Source organism: Drosophila nasuta, chromosome 3, assembly GCF_023558535.2.
Source record: "Drosophila nasuta strain 15112-1781.00 chromosome 3, ASM2355853v1, whole genome shotgun sequence".
NCBI classification, from domain to species: Eukaryota; Metazoa; Arthropoda; class Insecta; order Diptera; family Drosophilidae; genus Drosophila; species Drosophila nasuta.
Genome location: NC_083457.1, coordinates 34,682,158 through 34,705,234, shown reverse-complemented (window position 1 = coordinate 34,705,234; position 23,077 = coordinate 34,682,158). Strand labels below are relative to the sequence as shown.

At 43.9% G+C, this 23,077-nt stretch overlaps 4 protein-coding genes across 4 annotated transcripts; 2 read left to right on the top strand and 2 right to left on the bottom strand.

The window, feature by feature from the left end:
- Positions 1-101: 101 nt before the first annotated feature.
- LOC132792351 (spliceosome-associated protein CWC27 homolog) lies at positions 102-1,924 on the top strand. The gene is made up of 3 exons (XM_060801681.1): positions 102-854; positions 907-1,272; positions 1,334-1,924. The coding sequence occupies exons 1-3, from the start codon at positions 265-267 to the stop codon at positions 1,875-1,877; spliced, it is 1,500 nt and encodes a 499-aa protein (XP_060657664.1). The 5' UTR covers positions 102-264; the 3' UTR covers positions 1,878-1,924.
- A 159-nt stretch (positions 1,925-2,083) lies between these two features.
- Positions 2,084-5,370, top strand: LOC132790288 (kinesin-like protein Klp68D). Its single transcript, XM_060798773.1, is given in 4 exon segments — positions 2,084-2,172; positions 2,341-3,100; positions 3,160-4,771; positions 4,773-5,370. Coding segments are annotated over 3 exon segments (2,367 nt in total). The 5' UTR covers positions 2,084-2,172; positions 2,341-2,435; the 3' UTR covers positions 4,863-5,370.
- Positions 5,371-5,582: 212 nt separating this feature from the next.
- Positions 5,583-7,256, bottom strand: LOC132790289 (2-amino-3-ketobutyrate coenzyme A ligase, mitochondrial). Its single transcript, XM_060798775.1, has 4 exons — positions 7,139-7,256; positions 6,854-7,056; positions 5,933-6,794; positions 5,583-5,863 (listed from the first exon to the last, which is right to left on the bottom strand). The coding sequence occupies exons 1-4, from the start codon at positions 7,170-7,172 to the stop codon at positions 5,706-5,708; spliced, it is 1,257 nt and encodes a 418-aa protein (XP_060654758.1). The 5' UTR covers positions 7,173-7,256; the 3' UTR covers positions 5,583-5,705.
- Positions 7,257-8,786: 1,530 nt separating this feature from the next.
- On the bottom strand, positions 8,787-22,242 carry LOC132788191 (cubilin homolog). The gene is made up of 17 exons (XM_060795523.1): positions 21,679-22,242; positions 21,080-21,186; positions 19,118-21,027; positions 18,783-19,009; positions 18,507-18,710; positions 18,231-18,429; positions 17,979-18,168; positions 16,484-17,774; positions 15,307-16,192; positions 15,094-15,251; positions 12,900-14,740; positions 10,153-12,463; positions 9,918-10,097; positions 9,721-9,856; positions 9,426-9,595; positions 9,074-9,365; positions 8,787-9,001 (listed from the first exon to the last, which is right to left on the bottom strand). Exons 1-17 carry the CDS (start codon positions 22,240-22,242, stop codon positions 8,787-8,789), a joined length of 10,881 nt encoding a protein of 3,626 aa, XP_060651506.1.
- Between the last annotated feature and the right edge of the window lie 835 nt (positions 22,243-23,077).

Below are 23,077 nucleotides of genomic sequence, written 5' to 3'. Positions count from 1 at the left end.
TTTCGATAAAAATATCGATATGTTACGCGTATTCTTTGCAAAACATTGTCGAATTACAACAATTTTTTCCCCTCTTTTACACAAACTAAAATCCAACCAATCTACAGAAATTGACAATGATTCTGCAAAACTCCTTCGTTTTAAAGAGTAATATCGATATATCGTTTTAATGTAAATAACGATGCAGCCCTGCTGGCCTTACCAACCATCTGTAGTGCGACGCTGAAGTAGACAACTTTATAGTAAAATCAGTTTTTATTAAAAATGAGCAATATTTACATACAAGAGCCGCCCACGTCGGGAAAAGTGTTACTTAAAACGACAGTGGGCGACATAGATATCGAACTCTGGGCCCGGGAATGTCCCAAAGCCTGCCGCAACTTTGTGCAACTTTGCCTCGAGGGCTATTACAATGGGACAACATTCCACCGGCTGGTGAAGGGATTCATTGTACAGGGCGGAGATCCGCATGGCGATGGCACTGGCGGTGAATCCATTTACGGCCAGCCATTCAAGGATGAGTTCCATTCGCGACTGCGTTACTCACGTCGTGGCTTGGTGGGCATGGCAAATTGTGGGAAAGATGACAATGCTTCGCAGTTCTTCTTCACGTTTGCGGCAACGCCAGAGCTAGAAAATAAGAACACACTTTTTGGCAAAGTCACTGGCGACACGATCTTCAATATGCTCAAGCTGGAAGAGGGTGATGTGGATCACCAGGAGCGTCCCATGTATACGCATCGCATAATCTCCACCGAGGTATTGAGCAATCCCTATAACGATATTGTGCCGCGTGCGCTGCCCAAGGCAGCAGCCAAGTCCAAAAAGAGCAAAAAGGAGAAACAAGGGGTTAAGTAAGTATTTGTCTTCGAGAAGTATTTACATTAATATAAATTTGAATTATAGGAACTTTGGCTTGCTTTCCTTCGGCGAGGAGGCCGAAGGCGATGAGCAAGAGACCACTATATTCGTAAAGCAGAATGCGGGCAAAGCAAAGTCGCTCCATGATGCAACGGATGATCCCAAACTGAGCAAAGAGGCAATTAAAGTGCCCAAAACAGAACGTGCTCAAAGTGAGGAGCGTTTGTCCGATGACTGCGAGGAAATTGATGCCAAACCAAAAACCAATGCCTCTGACATCATTAAAAGTAAGCTGGCCAAGTCCAAAAGCAATGTGGTAAAACGTGAGATCAAAAGTGAATCAGAAGACGATGATGAAGATGTACTAATGACACGAGAACAGGAACAGAATATGAAGAAATCAGAGGAAAAGTAAGCAGGAATATTTGAGTATCAAATGTACTCATTCTACTTCAATTACTAAATCTTTTAGGAACAAAATTCGGGAAGAAATTGAATCCCTAAAACGGCAATATCAAATGGATAAATTGGCAAAGGACAAGGAAGCCTCCAAGGAGTCGGAGAAGAGTGCAAAGACTGCTGGCATAAAGGCAGCAAGTGACAATCATTATATCAATGATTTCATCGAAGCAAAAGAGAAATACACCGCTAAAACAAAGAACAAACTTAATAACAAAGGCAAGGACAGAGAGAGCTACACCTTGGAGTTATTATCCAAGTTCAAGTCTAAGCTGGACAATCTCAAGTACAAATCAAGCGAGAATGACGAAGCAGATGCTAGCACCACCACTGTGGATGAAACTGTTGTGGAAAAAGATATTAAGGGAGATGACTGGTTGGCGCATACATTAAATTTCAATAGCACTGTTCCTGTATTGGCCAAAGACGCCTCCACCAAGGGAGACGATTGGTATGATGTCTACGATCCACGCAATCCGCTAAATAAACGCAAACGGGGCGCAACAGAGCACAATAAATCATCCGGCAAATCGAAATCATCCAGAAGACATAATTGATTTATAGTAATAAATATTTAAAAAATCGTAAATGTCCAAATAATAATATAATTTAAGTAAAAGTCGAATAAATTAAAGGTTTAATGGTTAAAATTAATTTTTTTAAAGGTGGCGCCATCATTGAAAAATTACCAAATTATGTGTTACTGTGCTGGTATTAATTCAGTTGGTATATTTTGCAAAGTAATGTAGTATATTTAGAAATTCAAGTTTTGGTCACGCTGGCGGCAGCAGCTGAACAATAATACAAAAAAAAAACGTACTCAAGGTGAAGTAATTTGGCTTAAAAATACAGGTAATTGTTGCAAAGAATTAACTCCAAATAGTGCTGAAATTCGTAGTGTAGAATGACGTCATGTTAACACAAATCTAAATTCGCGTAACACAACAAACTGCAGCAAGTATTTGCGTCACTCACAAATTATTGATTTTATTCCACATTTGTTTCCGTTGTTGTCGTCAGAGCTACGCACAGCAACTGTAACGGGGTTACAAGGGGGGACAAAGGCAAGGCTGCTTTAGTCACCATTCCATCCACAAGCAGCAGCAGCAGCTGAAATGAGTGCGAAAAGCAGACGCCCAGGTACGGCAAACAGCCAAACGCCGAACGAATGTGTTCAGGTTGTGGTTCGATGTCGTCCCATGAGCAATCGTGAACGCACCGAAGGCTCACCGGAAGTGGTCAATGTGTATCCCAATCGTGGTGTTGTGGAGCTGCAGAATCTGGTGGATGCCAACAAGGAGCAACGCAAGGTGTTCACCTATGATGCCGCCTACGACGCGAGTGCATCGCAAACAACGCTCTACCATGAGGTGGTTTTTCCCTTGGTCAGCTCGGTGCTCGAGGGCTTTAATGGTTGCATCTTTGCGTATGGCCAAACGGGCACGGGGAAAACGTTTACAATGGAGGGTGTTCGTGGAAATGATGACTTAATGGGCATTATACCGCGTACGTTTGAACAGATTTGGCTGCACATCAATCGCACCGAGAACTTTCAGTTTCTGGTCGATGTCTCATATCTGGAGATTTATATGGAGGAGCTGCGCGATCTGCTTAAACCGAATTCCAAGCATTTGGAAGTGCGCGAACGTGGTTCGGGGGTCTATGTGCCCAATCTGCATGCCATCAACTGCAAGAGTGTGGATGATATGGCCAATGTGATGAGATTGGGCAACAAGAATCGCACTGTTGGCTTCACCAACATGAATGAGCACAGCTCTCGGTAAGTCTGTACTTTTCTTTGCCATATAGAATTTTCTATAGATTCTAATTTGCTTTCAGTTCGCATGCCATCTTCATGATCAAGATTGAGATGTGCGACACCGAGACAAACACCATTAAAGTGGGCAAATTGAATCTCATCGATTTGGCTGGTAGCGAACGACAGTCCAAGACAGGCGCTTCCGCCGAGCGTCTCAAGGAGGCCAGTAAGATCAACTTGGCGCTGTCATCACTGGGCAATGTCATATCAGCACTTGCTGAGAACTCGCCTCATGTGCCGTATCGTGACTCGAAGCTAACACGACTGCTGCAGGACTCATTAGGTGGCAATTCCAAGACCATTATGATTGCCAACATTGGACCCTCGAACTACAATTACAACGAGACATTGACGACTTTGCGGTATGCGCAGCGTGCGAAGAACATACAGAATCAGCCAGTGAAGAACGAGGATCCGCAGGATGCCAAGCTCAAGGAGTATCAGGAGGAAATCGAACGACTAAAGCGACTCATTGCCCCGCAGCAGCAGCAACGCAGCGAGAAATTGGCAGCCGCTGCCAAAAAGCGTGTAAAGAAACCCAAACGAGAGCCAGTGCGTCGTGAACTGACCGACAGCGTGACGCAGCAGCAGCTTCAGCCGGCCGAGGAGGAAGAGAAGGAGAGTGAAGGCGAGGAGTTGTCCGAGCCCGAATCGGACAAAGAAAACGAGGCGGAGGTGGCCAAGTCCAGCGAGCAATTGGAGCGCGAGCGTGTGGAGAACGCCAAGCTGGCTGCCAAGTTGGCGGAGCTGGAAGGCCAGCTGGTGCGTGGTGGCAAGAATCTGCTGGACACTTATAGTGAACGTCAGATTGAGCTGGAGAAGAAGCTGGTGGAGATTGCGGAGCGGAAAAAGCGTGAAATTGAAATACAACAGCAGCTGGAGCTGCAGGAGGAGACAACGCTGGAAATACGCGAACGCAACGTTTCTCTAGAGCAGGAAGTAGAACTAAAGAAGCGCAAACTATCCAAATGCTATGCCAAGTATTTAGCGCTGCAGCAGGAACTCAACGATTGCAAGCACGATCATAATCAGGATCTGCGCGAACTGGAGATGGCACAAAATGAGCTCGTCAAAGAGCTAAAACGACAGCTGCTTATCATTGACAACTTTGTGCCCATCGAAGTGAAGCAACGTCTGTACACGCAGGCCAAGTACGACGAGGAGCAGGAGGAATGGAAATTTGCCTCGCTGCCCATGCCTATGACCACCAGCGATGGCAAGTTTAGCAACAAACGTCCCGTCTCGCATCCGAATCGCCGCCGGCCCATCTCCGAGTATGCCATACAGGAGGCGAAATCGAATGCACCCGGCGCCATACGCTTTCGCAGCGAGAACATACTAAACTATGAGCTGGACATGCCGTGTCGCACCACCCAGGAGTACCGCACACCCAAGGTCTCGGCCTCGTTGCAGGCTGTGCTGGCGCAGGCCATGCAAACGGGCGATGACATTGACATTGTGGATACGCACACCAATTCTTTGCGCCATCGCCTCGAGAACATCATCAATGGCAACAGCAGTAGTGCTGCAACCACTGCTGCGACCACAGCCTCAACAGGTATTGCCGGTGCTCCCAATACACGTCTGGCCAAGAGCACAAGAAGTGGCTTGCCAAGCGCTGGCTCTGCGTTGGGATTCCAATCGACGACCGCCCACTGGTCGCATGCCCGTCAAGAAACCAGCCTCAGCTTATCCCAAGGCGCGTGGCCTAGTCAACAAGTAGTCCCAGGAGAGACTCGTATTAACTCAGTCACACATACACAGAATCACACACACACACTAACCAAAGTTCTCATAGTCACAGTCAGCATGTAAAAAATAACGAATCGAATCTAATCTTTGTTCTAGTTGCGCATCCTATGCAAACCCAAGTCTTAGCCCAAATCTTCGCACATTTCGCGCTTTCTAAAAGTATTTTGCATTTCTTGTATTCCCTTTAATTTGTTTAAACCTTTTTTTTTTTGGTTTATTATTTTTTTTTGTTATTGCAATTACTTTTTAATTGATTTGTTATTGCTTTTTGGTGCGCCGCAGTCGCAGTTGCAGGCGGCGCCTGCATTTTGTCCCACTGTGGCCAAGTCATTCATTTAATGTGCAATTTAATCTTAAGTTTAATGTTTATACTTAATTGTTTACTATTACTTTATGTTTATGACTATTATTATACTTACTTAGTACAAGCAGCTTAGTTAATCTGATCAGACCAAATAAAGCAACTCAACTCAAAGCAAACTCTTTGCATATCGTTCTTTATATCTTTCATCTTTAACGTTACTGTTGTGACCTATTTTTCATCCTGTTTGTTTCAGAAGTTCAATATGCGGATAGTTATTTGGAGATACATCCATCAATTCAAAACTATTTCACTTCTATTTACATTGCTTTGCCCACAGCATATACTTGTCATGCTTCACAGCATTCCCAGCTTCTATTTGAGCTACCTAGAGTACGAATGTTTTATTTAAGCAGAGTTACGTTTAATAAATGCCAACAGATTGCTTGATTTAAATTGAAAATGCAGCAGAAAAATACTTTATGCCTTTCGGGGCTTTTCCTTTGCGACTGTTCACTTGATGACTTTAAGGCCACGACCAACTTCAATGAAAGCCTGCACAGCGCGATCGATTTCCTCCTCCGTGTGGGCAGCAGAGATCTGCACACGGATGCGAGCCTTGCCCTGGGGCACCACCGGATAGCTGAAGCCAATCACATAGATGCCACGAGCTGAATTAGATGAATTAGAGAATGAACGATTTTGAATCCAAATCGTAAGTGAAGAATTTCGGCACTTACTGAGCATTTGATCGGCAAAGTTGGAGGCGAGGCGAGCATCACCCAGCATGACGGGACAAATGGGATGATTCTCACCGGCAATGGTGAAGCCAGCCTTGGTCATTGCGTCGCGGAAGCGTTGCGTGTTGCTCTGCACACGCTGGCTGAGCTCGCTGGAGCTGAGCAACATGTCCATCACCTTGAGACCCACACCAACAACAGCTGGTGGCAGCGTGTTGGAGAACAGATAAGGTCGCGACTTCTGGCGCAGAAAAGAGATGAGCTCAGCAGGGCCAGTTGTATAACCACCTGAAGCACCGCCCAGCGCTTTACCCAGCGTCGAATTAATTATGTCCACCTCGCCCATGACCTGACCGTATTCCTCTGTGCCGCGTCCCGTGGCACCAAAGAAACCTGTGGCATGGCACTCGTCCACAAACACGAGAGCGTTGTATTTCTTGGCCAGCTCAATAATGCGAGCCAGTGGCGCAATGTTGCCATCCATAGAAAAGACACCATCAGTGGCAATGAGCTTCAAGCGGGCATCGCTGGAACGCAGCTGTTGCTCCAAATCGGCAAGATCGCGATGCTTGTAGCGCTGCTTTTTCGCCTTGCACAAACGAATGCCGTCAATGATGGAGGCATGATTCAATTCATCCGAGAACACAGCATCCTCTGGCGTGAGAATGGCCTCAAAAATGCCCGCATTGGCATCGAAGCATGAGGCATACAAGATGGTATCCTCACGGCCATGGAACTGGGCAATCTTCTGCTCCAATTGCTTGTGTATGTCCTGGGTGCCGCAAATGAAACGCACCGAGCTCAAGCCAGCGCCATAACGTTCCAGCAGCTGCTGACTGTAGGCAACAATCTCGGGATTGTTCTACGCGCAGTTAAATGATAAATAATGGAGTAAATTAAGGTTGTAGACGATGAACTCACCGCTAAACCAAGATAGTTGTTGGCACAGAAGTTGAGTATGCGCTCCTCGCTGCCCTGCACAGTAATCTGTGTGCTCTGCGAGGATGTTATGATGCGCTCCGCCTTAAAGGTTCCCGCCTCCTTGATGGCGCTCAGCTGCTGGCCAAGAATATCGCGTAGCTGCGACTGCGCTGCAGCGCTGTAGTGACGCACTTGGCCCACAGCTGTTGGGGTTAAGTTGCATAATGCAAATAAGACGAATTATCATGACAGATGTTCAATTGAAAATACGAATTACACGCTTACCGCGCAGCGACAATATCTTTGAAAGAGCTGGCATTTTTCGACGTATACTTAATGTCGTTCCGTATACTTAATGTGTAGACAACAGACTGGCAGCACACGTCCGTCCACTCAACGCCTCACATGGAACTGAGCGACCGAGCGACATCAGCAAAACGGGCCCCCAATGCAAAAAGTAAAAACAAAACAACAACAAACAATATAGTAAGCAGCAACAAAATCATGGCAACAACAAGTTGAAGGCGCTGTCGTTGTCGTCGTCGTTGTCAGGCAAGCATCAGGTTTGTTGTTGTTTTCCTGATTTATAAATACATAGACCCCATATATACATACATATATCATCGTATAAGTGTTTAACTTTGTACATAACGAACTGTTATTATTATATTAATTGAATTTGCTTTCATTTTCGTTGTCATAGTTGCCGCTGCCAATTGTTAAAATTTCATTTTTCTCTGCACTGGGAGAAAAATAACAAATAAAATTAGCAGAATGAGATTTCGAGATTCTGGAATATTATTACTACATATAAAGATATAAAATCATGTAAATTAACAAATTAATAGTTCATGTTATAAGCCATATACATAAATATATGTAAGTGCTTTTCAAAATTATATTGATTTATATAAATTTATCATTACAGTATTGAATAATAAAATTCTTAGCCTAACCGCAAGTGCAAGCTTATTATAAATACACACATAATAAATATAAAAATGTGTACACTGCAAAATTATTTATTTATTTCTGTCCGGAAATGATATTATTCGCTACATTTATGACGTAGCAATGATATTACGCATTGCTCAATTAACCTTGTCAATTATGTGATCCATGATCTACTCTCTTCGCAGTTCTTTTAATGAAATTAGTAACAATGCCATGACCAATTAAGCAATGTTGCCTATGTAAACAAATTAAATTGATTTATGTATTTGAAATTGATTCATGTAAATAGATTAAGACTTACATTCATACATATGTGTGCTTTTGATTTGAACCTGATTAAGCGCACATGATAACCCAGATCTTTCATTGGCAAGTGCATATTCATGTGCTAATATATTATCAAAATGTATATGGTATTAGAATTGGCATAATAAACATATAACAATACAATAAACACATAATAATAATAATTCAATTAACGTATTAAATGCAGTAATTACATTGATATTTAAACTCTACAATCTCTCCACAGTGACCGGCAAGCAGTGTACTTCTTGTGCATGAACAGATGGGCCTGCTTGCACAGAGAGCCAAGGTCTGTGTAAGCAGTGCAAAAGTCACACGTCTCCAAGCATAGAAACACCAAAGAATATTCTTTGGTTAGTATCGATAAAATGATACATCGCAGTTTTGTAAAGCTAACTAAACTAGTGCAAATGGGTTTTTGGTTTCTTGCCATCGATCTTTATGTCATCAACATACTGAACGTTTTAGGACTGCATGTTGAATTATTTTGATTTTCTATGGGCAGATTAATCTGCTTGCACTAAGAGACACGGTATGTTAAAGCAGAGCACAGCCACAAAAAAACTATGTATAAAAGTACTGACGACTGCATACCAAGCAGTATAATTCGATTGACCTTATTTATTTTATTTTATATATTTATGTGAATCAAGATATAAAATTAAATTCACAGTTAGACATTGAAATGATTATAAGACAATCGAAATCCGCTGCCAACGAAATTTGGTGATTTTTTGGCCACAATTCTTATGCGATCACTTTGCATATTAAACGCTGCAGGCATAGTAGAGCCACAAAAGCGCCGTTGAGTTTCGGAATCATCGTCAAGTTTTTCGTAAACACTAATATTATTGAGGTCGCAATTGGTGGCTGAGCCCATGTCGAAAGCTAAGCGAAAAAAAAAAAAAAAAAATTGCGTTATGTCTAATAATAGTATACTATCGATATGTAACAACTCACTTTTGAAATAGAATTGTAGTGTGATTCCGGCTGGAACCGAAATGTACCACGTGCAATCAGAAAAGTCATGATTATCATATGGCGGATACGCAAGCTGACCTTCCAAGCTGGTTAGATTCCCTCCACAACCAGCCGGCAGTGTGTTTACGTTGGAATGGTAAAATATTGATATACTTCCTACATTGGATGAATCAATGCGAATCGCGTTTGAGGTGCTCAAAAAGGAGGCAGGCTTCGATTTGTAGTCATTTGTAGCATTTAAGAGCGTTCGATTTGCGCCCACGTCTGTAATCTATATTAAAGAGAATTCCGTTAATAAGCTTCTGAATAAAGTTAATTGCATTTTTCTAACCAACAGATGGCCTGAATCTATAAACTGATAAAAGTGCACAAAATCTAATTCAAGGGCCACAGCGTATCCGTTTGGTACATGAATTTCATTAATGCAATTTTTGGCCTCGGATCTTTCCATGCCATTATAATTCAAAATCCCATCCAAAGATACAAAGGTACGGTTGCAATCTAAAAAAAAAGGAAACAGGTTGGAAATATCCAGAGGGATTAAACATAAATAAACAATTTATCAGTTGTTCATTCAGCTATCTTATCTTTGTAAGCATGTATTATGTTTACCAATTTGGACATACTTATTTTCGGCCTTATTGTCAAGTTTAGTTCATAGCTTATATCGCTTCCAGAACTGTGGAAGATCACATTGAAACTTCTGCTGTAGGGGAGATACCAAGTGGTATTGCTGAATTCTCCGCAATAATACCTGTCAAACTTGTTGAAGGAAACAAGGCTTAGTAATAAAGCAGACGCGTTCTTAGCCAACAGGTCTTACGTAATCGCCCTTGATAAACACATAGTCGACGCATTTGCGGGTCAGTGGAGAGATATCCGACAATTGCACGTCATGCACATCGATTTGAATGTCAAGAACAGTGGTGAAGTGCCACTGACAGTGAACATTGCCCTGGAAAGTGCTGGAGATACTCTTCGAACTCAAGCGAAGATTGATGAACTGCAAAGAAGAGTTTATTATTAGAGCCCCAATGGAGCAGTGAAAATATACTCACCTCATTCCTGCCTAGAGTATAGCTAAGTTGGCCACAGAAACTCGGTTCTATTTCAAGCAGTATCTCAAAGCTGATGTTCTTTGAAGGCGCAATGGCGCTCAGTTTGATTACCATTTCATTGTAGGAACTGTAGAGCTTGGTGCCGTTTCCCAAATGGGAGTAATAGCTGCCCAGACTGGCACTGTTGCCGTCGAAGCCATCCAAGATCTCAAGTGAGCTGCATTTAGGACAAGCTAGCTCATTCAGTTGGAGCTGCTTCAGCCATACGGAAACACGATTACCGAGCGGCACACTAACGCGGAAATAACAATGCAATTCATCGCCAGCAGTGCTGGCATTCAGCTGATAGGATCGTACCAGATCCAACCGAGTGTTGCCCTCGCTAAGCGCGAGACGTTCGTTGCAATTGGGCGTAAAGTGCACGCTGGCCACAAAGCCTCGTCCACTTTCATCCATATAGCGGGGTAGAGTGGCCACAATCAATGCCTCATTGCTGTCGACCATGACGGATGGACTGGTCAAGTTACCACACAATTTACTGATCAGATGCTCCTTGCTGTGACTATTGCCACGATAGATGCTCAGATCGCCATACTGACAACGGTTCTCAACCTCAAAGTACTTGAAGCGAAGAAAGATCGCATGCTGTGGCGGCGCCAGCACATGCCACTTACACTCCTGGCGAGACTTGTAGGTGCTGCCCAGGTCAGAGAGCAGCGGACGCAGCGTGAATGGAGCAGTGTAATTGCCACCACAGCCAACCAACTGATACTGCAGCTCGAAGGGAAATGTGGACGAGAATGTCGTAAAAACAAGACGCAGACGTTCATATCCGCTAACCTCGAAACTGGGACACATGGTCTGATTAATCAGCTGCTCCTTCCCATTTACTGTTCGATATGCATCAAAGTAAGAATTACGACAGGCCCGCTGCAGCCAAGCCGGATTACCCTTGGGTATGACGGTGACCACCAGTTGGTGCTTGGTGTCCGTGACGAACTCATAATTGCAACGCATGTCGTTATTCGAGATGCTTTGATAGGTATTGCCACCGCTATGCGTTTGCAGCTCCCTGCTCACCTGGAGCTTCGTATCACAGGTTGTGGAGACGTTGAAGGTGAAGCCATCAGCTGTGATGTTGTCATTGGTGCGAAAGATAATACGTAGACGATTCGAACGTGTAATCTGAGGCGCAGGCAACTCTCGTCCACAGAGTGTGTCTATCGTTTGCCAGAGATCTGCTCTATATTCGAGCACCTCGACGCGATCATTACTGCAATTGGGCGCCATCTCAATGAAGAACCGATCCCGGAACTCCAAACGCAGCGACAAATCCGACGGCGCTTGATACTCCCACATAAGCTCATTGTTGTTTTTGTATTCTGATGGACCAACAGTCACTAGAGGCGCTGGCCTATCTCCATATAGCACTATAATTCCGGATACCAAACTCGAATCTTTTAGTTTTTTGTTGGCAATCAGCTGGAACTCGCTGCTTCCTGCTTGATACTGAGTTGCATGATAACGCACCACGTAGCCGATTCTAAATGGTAGTGTGCTGTTGCTGGTCACGACCGTGTCGCGACAGAATCTACTCAGTTCACCGTCTCCGAATTTGACTGAGATGCTCACATATTCATTCTCACAGCGATCAGCGAAGCTTAAACTACTGGCATTGACTTGTAAGCGGTTAAAGTTATCATTATTCAGCGTCCATACACATTCGAGGGCGCCAAAGTGTTCCCTCAACAGTGGCAGCTGCATTGTGGTGCCGTCCATCATCCTAATGTTTCCGCCACATGCGTAACGTCTATAAGTAGCCCGGAAATTAAACCCAATGTCCGGCTCGATTTGAACGATCTCAATGCGCCCAAATGTGGTCGCCAGCGAGAAAGTTGCATCTCCTGGACGCAATATTTTCAGCTCCCTTTGCAGCTGATCGGAGAACCTGATCAAACCACCACGCCTCACCATGGAGTACGTGACATTAAAGCTGATGGTTACCTGCGGATCGGACAAGAAGTGCAAGTGACAGTAATAGCGGGGCACTTGCAACATCTCCACATTGGAAAGCGTGCCTGCAGCCTGTCTACCAATGTCTGGCGGGCAGGAGGAGGCTTCCATCGACAAAAAGCGTGCACGGATCGTCTTTCGCGGCAGGGAGGACCGGAGTATAATTTTGATGTTCAAAAGATTATCGGTAGATTCAATAAATCTGCTACCATTGTAGGTATTGAAATTAAAATCGACTATTTTGGACAACCCGCTCATGTCATTGTAGGCCATAACGTGCAATTCCGACGAGACAATTCTGCAGAAATAGATTTGAGAAAAGAACAGTTGAAATAGTAGTACAGTGAAATTTCAAAAAGTTAACGCCTCTATTTAGTCGACCCCCTTTAAGCGAATACTTTTTATGCGAAATTCTTTGGAAGGTCTCGTCTTTTTGCAAGTCAAAAATGATGCGACCGTTTAACATATGATATATACGTCCAATATAGATTATACTTTATTCAATCCAATGCTCTTTGTATATGGTTTGTCAGAATCTGAATCTAGCATTGTATGCTTAAGAACAAGGAAACATTGTCACTCTAGGGTCTACCTATAGTATATTCGCTAATATGAAATAATTTAAGCAGTATGTCCGTCCGTATTAGAACCTTATATTTGAATTCAAAACAAATTTTGTTTGTGTTTAAAATGTAATGCGGTATCTGAGAGCCGAGTACACTCAACATACTTACGATTGTTTTGATTGAGTGGGGGGTATCGGAGTGACGGAACGCAGCTCATCTAGGTTGAGGAATTCAAAGCGAACGCGTTGACCCTTTGGCACCATAATACGCCACTGGCAGTACCGCGCCCACTTCTCAGGAATTAAAGTCCGTGATAGTTGTAGCTCCCCAGAAACAGCATTGACAGCGTGTTTGCAGGCACCAACAACCTTGTTATATTGTAGACTAAATCCTCGGTATGTATTAAGCTTAGAGTTCTTTGTCACGAATCGCACAGCGAGTTCGTTTGTTGAAAAGGGAATCGAATAGGGTATCTCTGTGAGATTCCCATAAAGTATTAACAAGACACGTCGTTCATCTACCATATCCGAGAACTCAAGGCGATCCAAATCATTTGCATTTGCTGCCACATCATAGGGCACATTCAAATCGGTAATGTTGACAACGATATGTGTATCCGACCGGGTTTTGACGGTATACTCGCATTCAGCCGGCTTGGGATAGCCACCCAGTAATGGATAATTTACGGAACTGATCACCCCACTTGGAGAAGTGTGCTCGCCACCGCACTGACTTACCGAAACATTTAGCGAGAAACCCGCATGGGGTTCATTGAGCTCCGACTGGTAATGTACCAGCAGCATATTTCCAGAGCTTCTTGTTGTCGCTGGTTTGTGGCATGTTCGGAGTAGACGACGTGAGAGCATTGTTGAACCATCGTAGAGCTCGGCAAACTCCTTGTCGCAATTCTGTACACTTAAGTCGAAGGTATTTACGAAAGTGGCTGAAACGGTTTCGCCCAACGGTGCCACTATCAACCACGTGCAGTCCGAGTATGCTGGAGGATAATCCGGATACTTGGGAGTGCTAAGCACGTAGCTGGGCGAGAGATGGGTTAGTCGAATTTCAGATTGACAATCATTGTACTCTCGATATGTTAGTGTCCAGTTGTTCTGCACGTGCCTAGTTCCCATGCGGTTATTCCATTTTTCGAACATCAAATATTTGATGGTAGCATGTGGTCCACTCGTCCGATATGACTTCTTATTAAAATTCAATTGGTTGCAGAACTTGCCGTGCGGCAACATCGGTGCTCCGGTGTCGACACCATCATAGATGAGTCCATAGTGCGTGCAAGTGTTGTTGACAGCCTCTGAATGATACTCGATGCTTATGTCGACGACACTGCCGGGTCGTACATTGATGTGATACTCACAGACGATACTATCTTCCATATATTGATACCACAACCTTTCCTTCTTAGGAATCATGATGGTGCCCACCTTACCAGTCATATTGCCACCACAATTGGTTTCGACAACTGCTCTAAAGCCGGTACCATTCATAGATACGTCAGAGATGAACTTGATTTTTAGATACGGTGTGCCTTCGACGCGTTTTAAGAGCGAAGTTGCGCTCATATTGCAGACATGCAACTGCTCCTGCCAATCCACCATATTGCTTGAAGTCTGAATGCTCAGATAGTCTAGCGCGCACTTGTCCGATACCTCCAGACTGACATCATAAAGTTTTGCAACGACATGGCGATCATCGTCCTGTGCCTTGAACTCCCACTCACAGTTCAACCTCGGTCGATAACCATGTGGATACCCTGGTGACATTACTTGAATCCGGTCTTCGCGTCCCACTATGTAGCTCATGCCACATCCTTCGGTTAGCGTCACATTGCCGACCAGATGATCAGTTCTCTGAATGTGCCAATTCAACAGAAAGGCGTCGAAATCTGCATTTACAGTTTTCAGATAGATGATATTGCTACTCGAGGTGAACTGCCAGGGCGAGTTCTGTATTGGGATGCGCAATCCGGTGTCATCAAAACCATCAAACAGCTTGAAGCATCAAAATATGTATATAGTCACAAATTAATTTCGTTTAAATAAAGCGAACATCACAAATTTAATTAAAACTACCGGACTAAAGAAGCGCATTGCTCTCTTAAGCTACTCTTGTTGTTAGTAGTCAACTAATTAAATAATCTTTTCTGTTAGGTAAAGTTATGCCGAAGGTTATTTCCACTACAATCGATACAATGATATTTGCAAGTAGTAATGAATTAGAAAATTATAAATTATAAAAGCAGATTAACTAAATAATAACACATAAAAATAAGCAAATTGTAATATATATGAAGTAGAATGCTGTAGTGCCACCAAGATCAATTCTCGCAACACGCACAGCTTACCTGCAGTCCAGTGTTGTACTCCTTAAAGTCAATCACGATAATCGAGTCAAGTTCCGCAAAGATGCGCCAAATGTAAGGCTGCTCATCGCCACGTACCGCAAGCGTTGGTGGCGATTCGATCTTACCACTTGTGATATTTGAAAATTCATTGACGTGAGCTGAATTAAATAATGATTTAATGAGGGAACAAATAAAATTGTTATGTAAACGTACCATAATTCCAGCGTAACTTGAATCCTTTGCCAGTGCTGCCAGACTGACTTCGGAATTTCACCCAGACGTCCGAGCTAACAGTCAGGGGCTCCACAGGCAGCACATTGTCACAGTATAGACCCAGTAAGGAGCCCGTCTTACCAGCACGTACTTCCAGGAAATCGAAATTGCAGTGTTCGGACTTGAAAATGTCCATTGCCTCGAATCTTAGTTCAATGGCATTGCCAGGACGGAGATTCGTTTGCCATTCGCATTCCACATTTGAGGGATAGCTGTCCGGATAGTTGGGAGAATTAAGTGTGCCGCGAGCGGACTTAATTGTACCTCCACAGGAATTATCGAGGGTGCTAAATTGAGCTGCTAGCACAATGCCCACTGCTTCAATGCGTGCCACGTTAGTGGGGATAACCAAACTATTCGGATGCTCTTTGCATAGATTATAATAAAGCACATCATCCTCATCGTTGTATATCCATAATCCATAATTGCCGCCTTGTGATGTGCATGGACACTCCAGTTGATTAATGTTAAGTGAAATTCTAGTTCCATTTTCTGACTGAATTTCCCAAATGCAATTTGTATCGAGTCGAGAGTTTAGATAACCCTCGTGGTCAATTCTCTTACCGCCGCATCCTCGTTGAAACCGCATCGCAAACTTACCCCATGCACCTTTTTTGGCTTTAAATGTCACATGAACAGTGCCCTCCATTGTTAGGGGCTCTGAAGGTTCGTTGCCACTGTATTGAATACTGAAATTTGCCGGCTTAATTAAATCTCCTTTCTTTAAATGCTTAGAGCCATAAATTGTCAGACTAGACAACTCGGAATTCGTCGTAAAATTGAAAACATCGAAGCTGAATTGAATAGTAGTATAGGGATGTTCAACCTGTCGAAAAAGTTTAGGCATTAATAGTTAACGATTCACGGCCACTTCACTTAATATATTTTTCACTTAATGGTCTTAATGCCATTGCAATCCATTTACTTTAAATTTAATTTAGAATCAGAAAACCCAAAGAAAGTGATGCTATTTTAAACTCTTTGAACAACCACTATTAAGTTCTTTAAACAGCCACATATTTTAAGATTCAGTTGTGACCGTTAGAACAAGTGTGCATATATATATGTATTACAATAAATCTGTTAACTTCGCTGAGTTGTTACTCTACAGACTCACCTCTACGACCCATACGCACTCGATATCCTTATCATAAACATCCAAGCCTTGCTGGTAATAGCTGGGAGATGCAATAAGTCCGCTGCTCGCACTAATGGTGCCTCCACACCTGGCTGGCACTTGAGTGTACGTGGCTTTCATGTATTTGCGAGTACGTTGCGTGCTGCTACGGAATCGGATATGCAGCTCATTTGCTGGGGAGGAGAATTTTTGAGCAGTGAACTCCACTTGGCAACTGCGCAGCATGACATCAGATGCATTGCTGCCAGACCAAACGGTCAGCGTATCCTGACTGCAATCGTGTTGCGGTGTCTCAATGTGCAACTCCTCAATGGAGAGTTCGATTTGATAGCCTTCGGGCACAAGGATGTGCCACTTGCAATCCTCATCGACACTGAATGGAGCATTCGGTGTCTCAATCTTGCCACTGGCAGCGCGCAACTCTTCGCCGCAGCCCACACGCTTGAATTCGGCATGGAAACCCTGTGATCCGATCGATGCATCACTATTGAATTGCAACACCAGTCGATTACCCACACTAGTGACGACATCTTGAGTGGCGGTGCATAAACGTCGCTCGCTCACGAGCTGAGTGTTCCGATAGTCGCGAAGCAGCACGTAGTCAAAAGCACAATCGGGATCAACGGCTTCGAAGCTCATGTGGGAGATAGCCAACTGCACATGACTCTTGGCCTCTCCAGCTCGTATGTCCCACTCGCATTTGGTATTGGTGTCATATTTATCGGGGAAATTGGGTGTCTCAATGGCGCCACTCAGCTGCTCCAAGCGCACAATGCAATTGGTAGTGTAGTCCAGTAGAAAATGCATGCCTTCAGGTGATTCGTCATTCACATTATAGCGCACCAACACTTGATTTCCTCTGGATCGCAATGCCAATTTCTCTCCTACAATGCTGCAGTTCAGTGGCAGTTTGGGACTACCAACAGTGGGTCCATCGTATAAGGACAAGAGACCATTGCACAGATCGTCACGGCTCTGCAGCTGCAGATCCACCGTTGATCCAGCAGACACACTGATCTGCCAATCGCAGGCCAGAGCACCTCGATTGCCCGACATGCTGTGTGGCGAGTGTATAGAACCTGACGATGACGTCAGCTTGCCGCCGCATCCAACGGTTGTGATCTGCCAGTTGAAATGGAAGCCACTTTCCTGCATTACTGCATCAGAGTGAAAGTGTATATAGAGCGCATTTGCATAGGAAGGCAGTCGCGGTGGAATATCCCAACCACAGTAGCGTCCTATCAACGGTGCTTCCGCGTGGTCGCCATTTCTGGTGTGTCGATCAAAGAAAGAAAAATAATAAAGATTGTTAGAGAATGATTGGTAGAGGAAAGCTGCAAAAAGAGGGAAACATATTATTTCATTATAAAATTATTTTTCTTAAAAAAAAAAGTAGTTAAGAATTTGACGATTTTAACAATTGTGTTGTTGGTAGAAAGCTAAGAATCTTTAAAAGTAATGTCAGCTAAAGCACCTGATCTCCACATAGTCATCAGTGCAGCGATCCGAAGTTCTTTCCGTTGTAAAATTGTGAACAATAAGCTCAAGGCGTTCTCCGAACGGCACCCTAATGATCCAAGTGCAATTCTCAGATGAACCATATTTATCTGGCCAATTGGGACTCTTAATGATACCGTAGCGTGCTGAGTAAGTGCCGCCACACACTGTAAATGTATAATTTTATGATTAATGAGTAGAGGGTGTAATATCACTGTGGTTAACTTACTGTCATTAGCTGGTTTGTAATCAAAATTTAGTTGTGAGATAAATTGTTCCCCAAATGCTCTTATTGTCAGAAGATTCGAATCGATGTCTTCGCTCAGTTCAAATGGCTCTAGTTGTCCCCCCTTTGAAATTTCGAAGTAGTTTCCCTTCCCCCACAGTGCTGTTATCAAATAACTGTAATTTTCCTCGTCCCACGTAGTCAACCATTACTATATGCAGATGCTTTCTGCCTGGCACTTCAATAATCCATTCGCAAATAGTATTGCGAATAAAATATTCGTAGGTGTCCTGCTTGGGAAGTAAAGACGCCTCCACATTCCGCGGAGGTTGCCTCGAATTGAAACCGAAGACCACGAGCACGCTGAGGATTGCTAACTCCATGGAAGTGCAGTCGCATCTGGTTATTTTTGGAGACCAAAACAACATTGGTCAGATTTTGCGTGTACCGTTGTTTATCGCTTGAGTTCCGAGAAAAATAAACCTGCGCACATAAATAAAAATAATAAAACCCAATTTATTATGAAATATTTACTAACATTCCAACTTTACTCACATCCAAATAGTTCGGTTGAATTGAAAAATTTATAGATTCGTCGTCATCCTGATGCTCAGCAGAGATTGTTTCCTTCCCACTAATCGATAGATCGATTATTGTAAGTCGGATCTTATATTGTACAGGAATATTTATATAGTATGTGCAGTCCAAGTTCTCCAAGTATCCATTCGGATAGTTTGGAGTCGATAAATCTCCCGAATTTGATGTTATATTAGCGCCGCAAACTAAAGAAAATATATGGTTTAGAATTTTGCCACGAGGATCAGATATTTGGGATGTGTATTTATTTTTGGGTTGACTAGCTTTTCATAATTAATTATGAAGTTGCCTACCTCGAGTGTATCGCACTTTAAAATTACTTGGCAGCTCGAAGCCTGCCAGCAGATATTCATAACGCAGTAGAATCAGATTGCTGCTAGATAAAAGAAAGTGCTGATTGGCTTGCATCATGTTGCAGAAACGTCCTAGCAGCGGCTGATCAACGCTGGACCCGTCGAATACCTCAACACTCTGCAGCAGGCAATCCATGAAATCGAGTTGCTCGAAAAAGAGCTGGATTCTGGTGCCCTTTGGCTGTTGCACGAGGAACAAACAAATGAAGGAATTCATGTGGCCAATTATTAGACCACTCGCTTCAGTAAAAATGCCACCGCAATTGGGATGCCCAGCAATCACCTCGTAATGCACTTGGAACGAGCTGTCCATGCGCACCAAATCTGTGTGGAAGTGCAAGCTTAAGAGATTCACTGAGCTGTAGAGAGGCGCTGGCTCAGCCGATTGACAGGTCCGATATAGCTGTCGATTCGTTTCATATATGCTCAGATAATCTCCTTCACTGCAATTGCTTGACTGCGGCGTTCGACTCTCAGAGGGACCCAGTGTAATCTCATAAAAGTGCAGCAGGAAACGTGTGCCAAAGCGCGCCAACAATTTCCAGCGACAGTCTATGCCGCGTTGTGCCTTGCCCGGATAACCGGGAGAGCGCAGCACACCCGTCTGACCCATTTTCAGGATGAGTTCCTCGCCACATGTCATGGGCATTGAGCTCCAGGTTAGATTAAACCCATGTCCCTGCGTGGCATTGTTCGAGAGAAACCAGAGAAACAATTGCGACTGTGTGGTCATAACAGTGCCATTACCGAGCGGCAACTGCTGGCCACAGAAGCGTCCAATAAGTGGGGCAGACAAGGAGTTGCCATCGTGCAACTGCAGAAAGTCGGCAGTGCAATCGGTGCTGTTCTCCAGATCAAAGAAGGTAAAGGTCACATTCAAGATCATTCCATGTCGAGTGGCAATGGTGAAGGGACACCGCTCATTCGGTTCATATGCCAACTGAGTTCTGTCCTCGCTGGGTGGAAAGCGTACGCTGCCAGTCTCGTTGCGCAACGAGATGCCGCAGAAGCTGCGTAGATGAGAGCAGCTGCTGCCTGAGTAGCCGGCTTGGCAAACACACATGAACTCATTTCGTGGCAGTAGGCGGCAGGTGCCGCCATTGTGGCAGGGATTCGGATGGCAAGCATCTGACTCCATGCACAGGGCACCCTTGTAGCCCGGCTGGCAAATGCAGCTGGTGCCACGGCCACTCAGTACACAGGTGCCATTATTCTGGCAGCGATGATTGTCGCAGGGCTTTCGATCCGAATCTTCGGTGCAGCCATCGGCGCCATAGCCATGACCATAGTAACCGATTCGACAGCTGCAAACCACCGTCTCCGAGATGTATTCGCATTTGGCGTGATCGTTGCAAATCTGTTCGCCGTCGCAGGAATTGGACTTGGTCGGCGAGCAGCTTCTCCCATCACCCGTCCAGCCAATGGGACAGCGGCCACAGCGAAATGAACCCTCGGTGTTGATGCAGCTGACCGTCGGACGCTGACTGCAGCCGCCATTGTTGCCATCTCGACACTCATCGATATCCCGACAGTACTTACCATCCCCAGTGTAGCCTGGCGGACAGGCAGCACAACGAAAGCTGCCCGGCAAATTGATGCACTCATCGTGGCAGGGATTTATATCGGGTGCACACTCGTCCACATCCCGTGTGCAGGGACTGGCGCTTGCCTGAGTCACATTCGCATCTGCCCACGTCCAGCCCTGATCACAGATGCACACATAGCCAGCTGCATTGCTGGCGGACAGGCAGGTGCCATGACTGCCGCACAGCTCCGCTGACTGATTGCTCAGGCAGGCGTTGTGATGCAGTCGACAATGAACTCCCGAGTAGCCAGTGCGGCACACACAGCTGTGGAATGGTAAAGACTAAAATAGAATCACTGATTGGAGAGTGTACCCACCGATAGCTGCCAGGAGTATTGATGCACTGGGCATCGTTCATGCAGACATCCAAATCTGTGCTAGCCAAGTCGAAACACTCGTTCACATCATCTTCGCAAGTGGCGCCCTAAAAGGAAATTGTGAACAATAATCGGAAATATATGTTGGAACGAGGAGGAGAAGAACTCTGCTCATTGCTGTTGAAAGATCAAAATTTCGAATGATTCATGTTATAAAAATAAAAATTCGAGTCTCAAAGACCCTCAAGCATAAATAATTAATTGATGGGAAGGTCAGTATTAAATTAATTAGTATTAATATGTTTAATAAATTTAAATAGCGTATTAATATACAAAATTGGTAAAAATAATTTATTTATTAGTGCGAACTACATCGTATTAGAAATATTAGTTATATTTTTACTTATTATGATATTTATTGCGATCTGATCCTTGTTATGCTAGTTTCAAATGTTCAATATTCATAAATTGACACTTTATTTTATTCAAATTTAAAAATCAGACGAACTAATCAGCTTGTTGTTAGAACTGAGAAAAGCACTGGTGTACGCCCCACAATAGTAAAGGTCTCCGCCCACTTGGAAGAACCGCGTACTTACTTGCCAGTTCTTGGGACAGATGCACTGGAAGGACTTATAGGCGTCATGACAGGTGCCGCCATTCTTGCAGGGATTAGAGGCACACTCGTTGAGACGTAGATTGGATTCCAGCGTTGTTAAGGTGTTTCCCACGAGCTGGACACGTTGCAGAGTCCGTCGTAGCACGCGCTGACTGAGTCCACTACGTCGAGTGCCATTGTGCATGTTACTCAGCCAACGCACGAGTCGATTGAGATCGCGTTGAACACCACGAAACTCCTCCTTGAGTGCATCCAGGGACAAGGGCTCTCGGTGTGTTGCTGTTGATTGTGCGGTGGCTGCACGTCGGCGTCGCTGCAACAAGGCAACAATATCCACTTCGTTGAGCAGCAATGAGGCAGCATCTCCCATTAGACGCAAAGTGATGTTTCGATCCTGGGCTGCTTCAATAAGCAGTGTGCCATCGTCAATGGCCCGAAGCAACGCTTGATCACGATTAAAACTTGCCTGTATCGGTGGCAACTTTATGAACAGGATCACGATAAAAGGCAGAAAAATCTGAATAATATATTTCCTTTTACACATTTTATGCACAAGTTTTCATTTTAAGCTTTGCAATAGATTTTAGATTTTACACTTATCAAGCTATATTTATTCGTAGATGATCACGCGCTGACTGAAACTGGAGTCGATCGCTTCCCTTTTATAGCCAAGCTCGGCAAATAATACATTGACATACATATCTGAATTCCATTTGTGCGAGTATGAAAATAAGCGGCGGTTATTACGTGTGTGTTGTTGAAATGCTTTCTTTATGCTTACGCTATGATACCCTATCAAAACAATGTCAATAAAAGTAAAGTGTATAGGAACCTTAAAAAAAACTATATAATATATAAAATTGTGGAAATCCTGACGTGCACTGTGCGGCAGTCCAAGTGTTGTATAACATTTCTAATTTAATTATATTGCCTGATACATTAACTACTTACAGCTGCCCACAGAATAAGTTCCTTAAAGCGAGCAGCGTTTATAAGCCGAAGTCTATAGAAGCCACTACCACCTTAACATTGCTCATGTACTAGCTAAAAAATATGAACAATATCTAACCGAACTAATTTTATTGCACTTTCTATATATGTACTGCTGTCATGACATCAATCGGTTATTGCCGAAAACTTGCGTGTGATCTCGATCTAATGGTTTAGAGTAGGCACCATTATCCTAAATTAATTTGAATTGATTTAAAATATACTGTATTCATACCTCAGTTGAAATGCAATTTTTAGCGTATATATGTAGAAGAGTACATTAATTTGCTAATATATTTTCAATAAATATTTATACTTTCTTATTTAGTCCAACAAAAATTGGTATTCAACAGCCAGTGGGAAAAGCAACGCAAAAACTCTTTAGACTA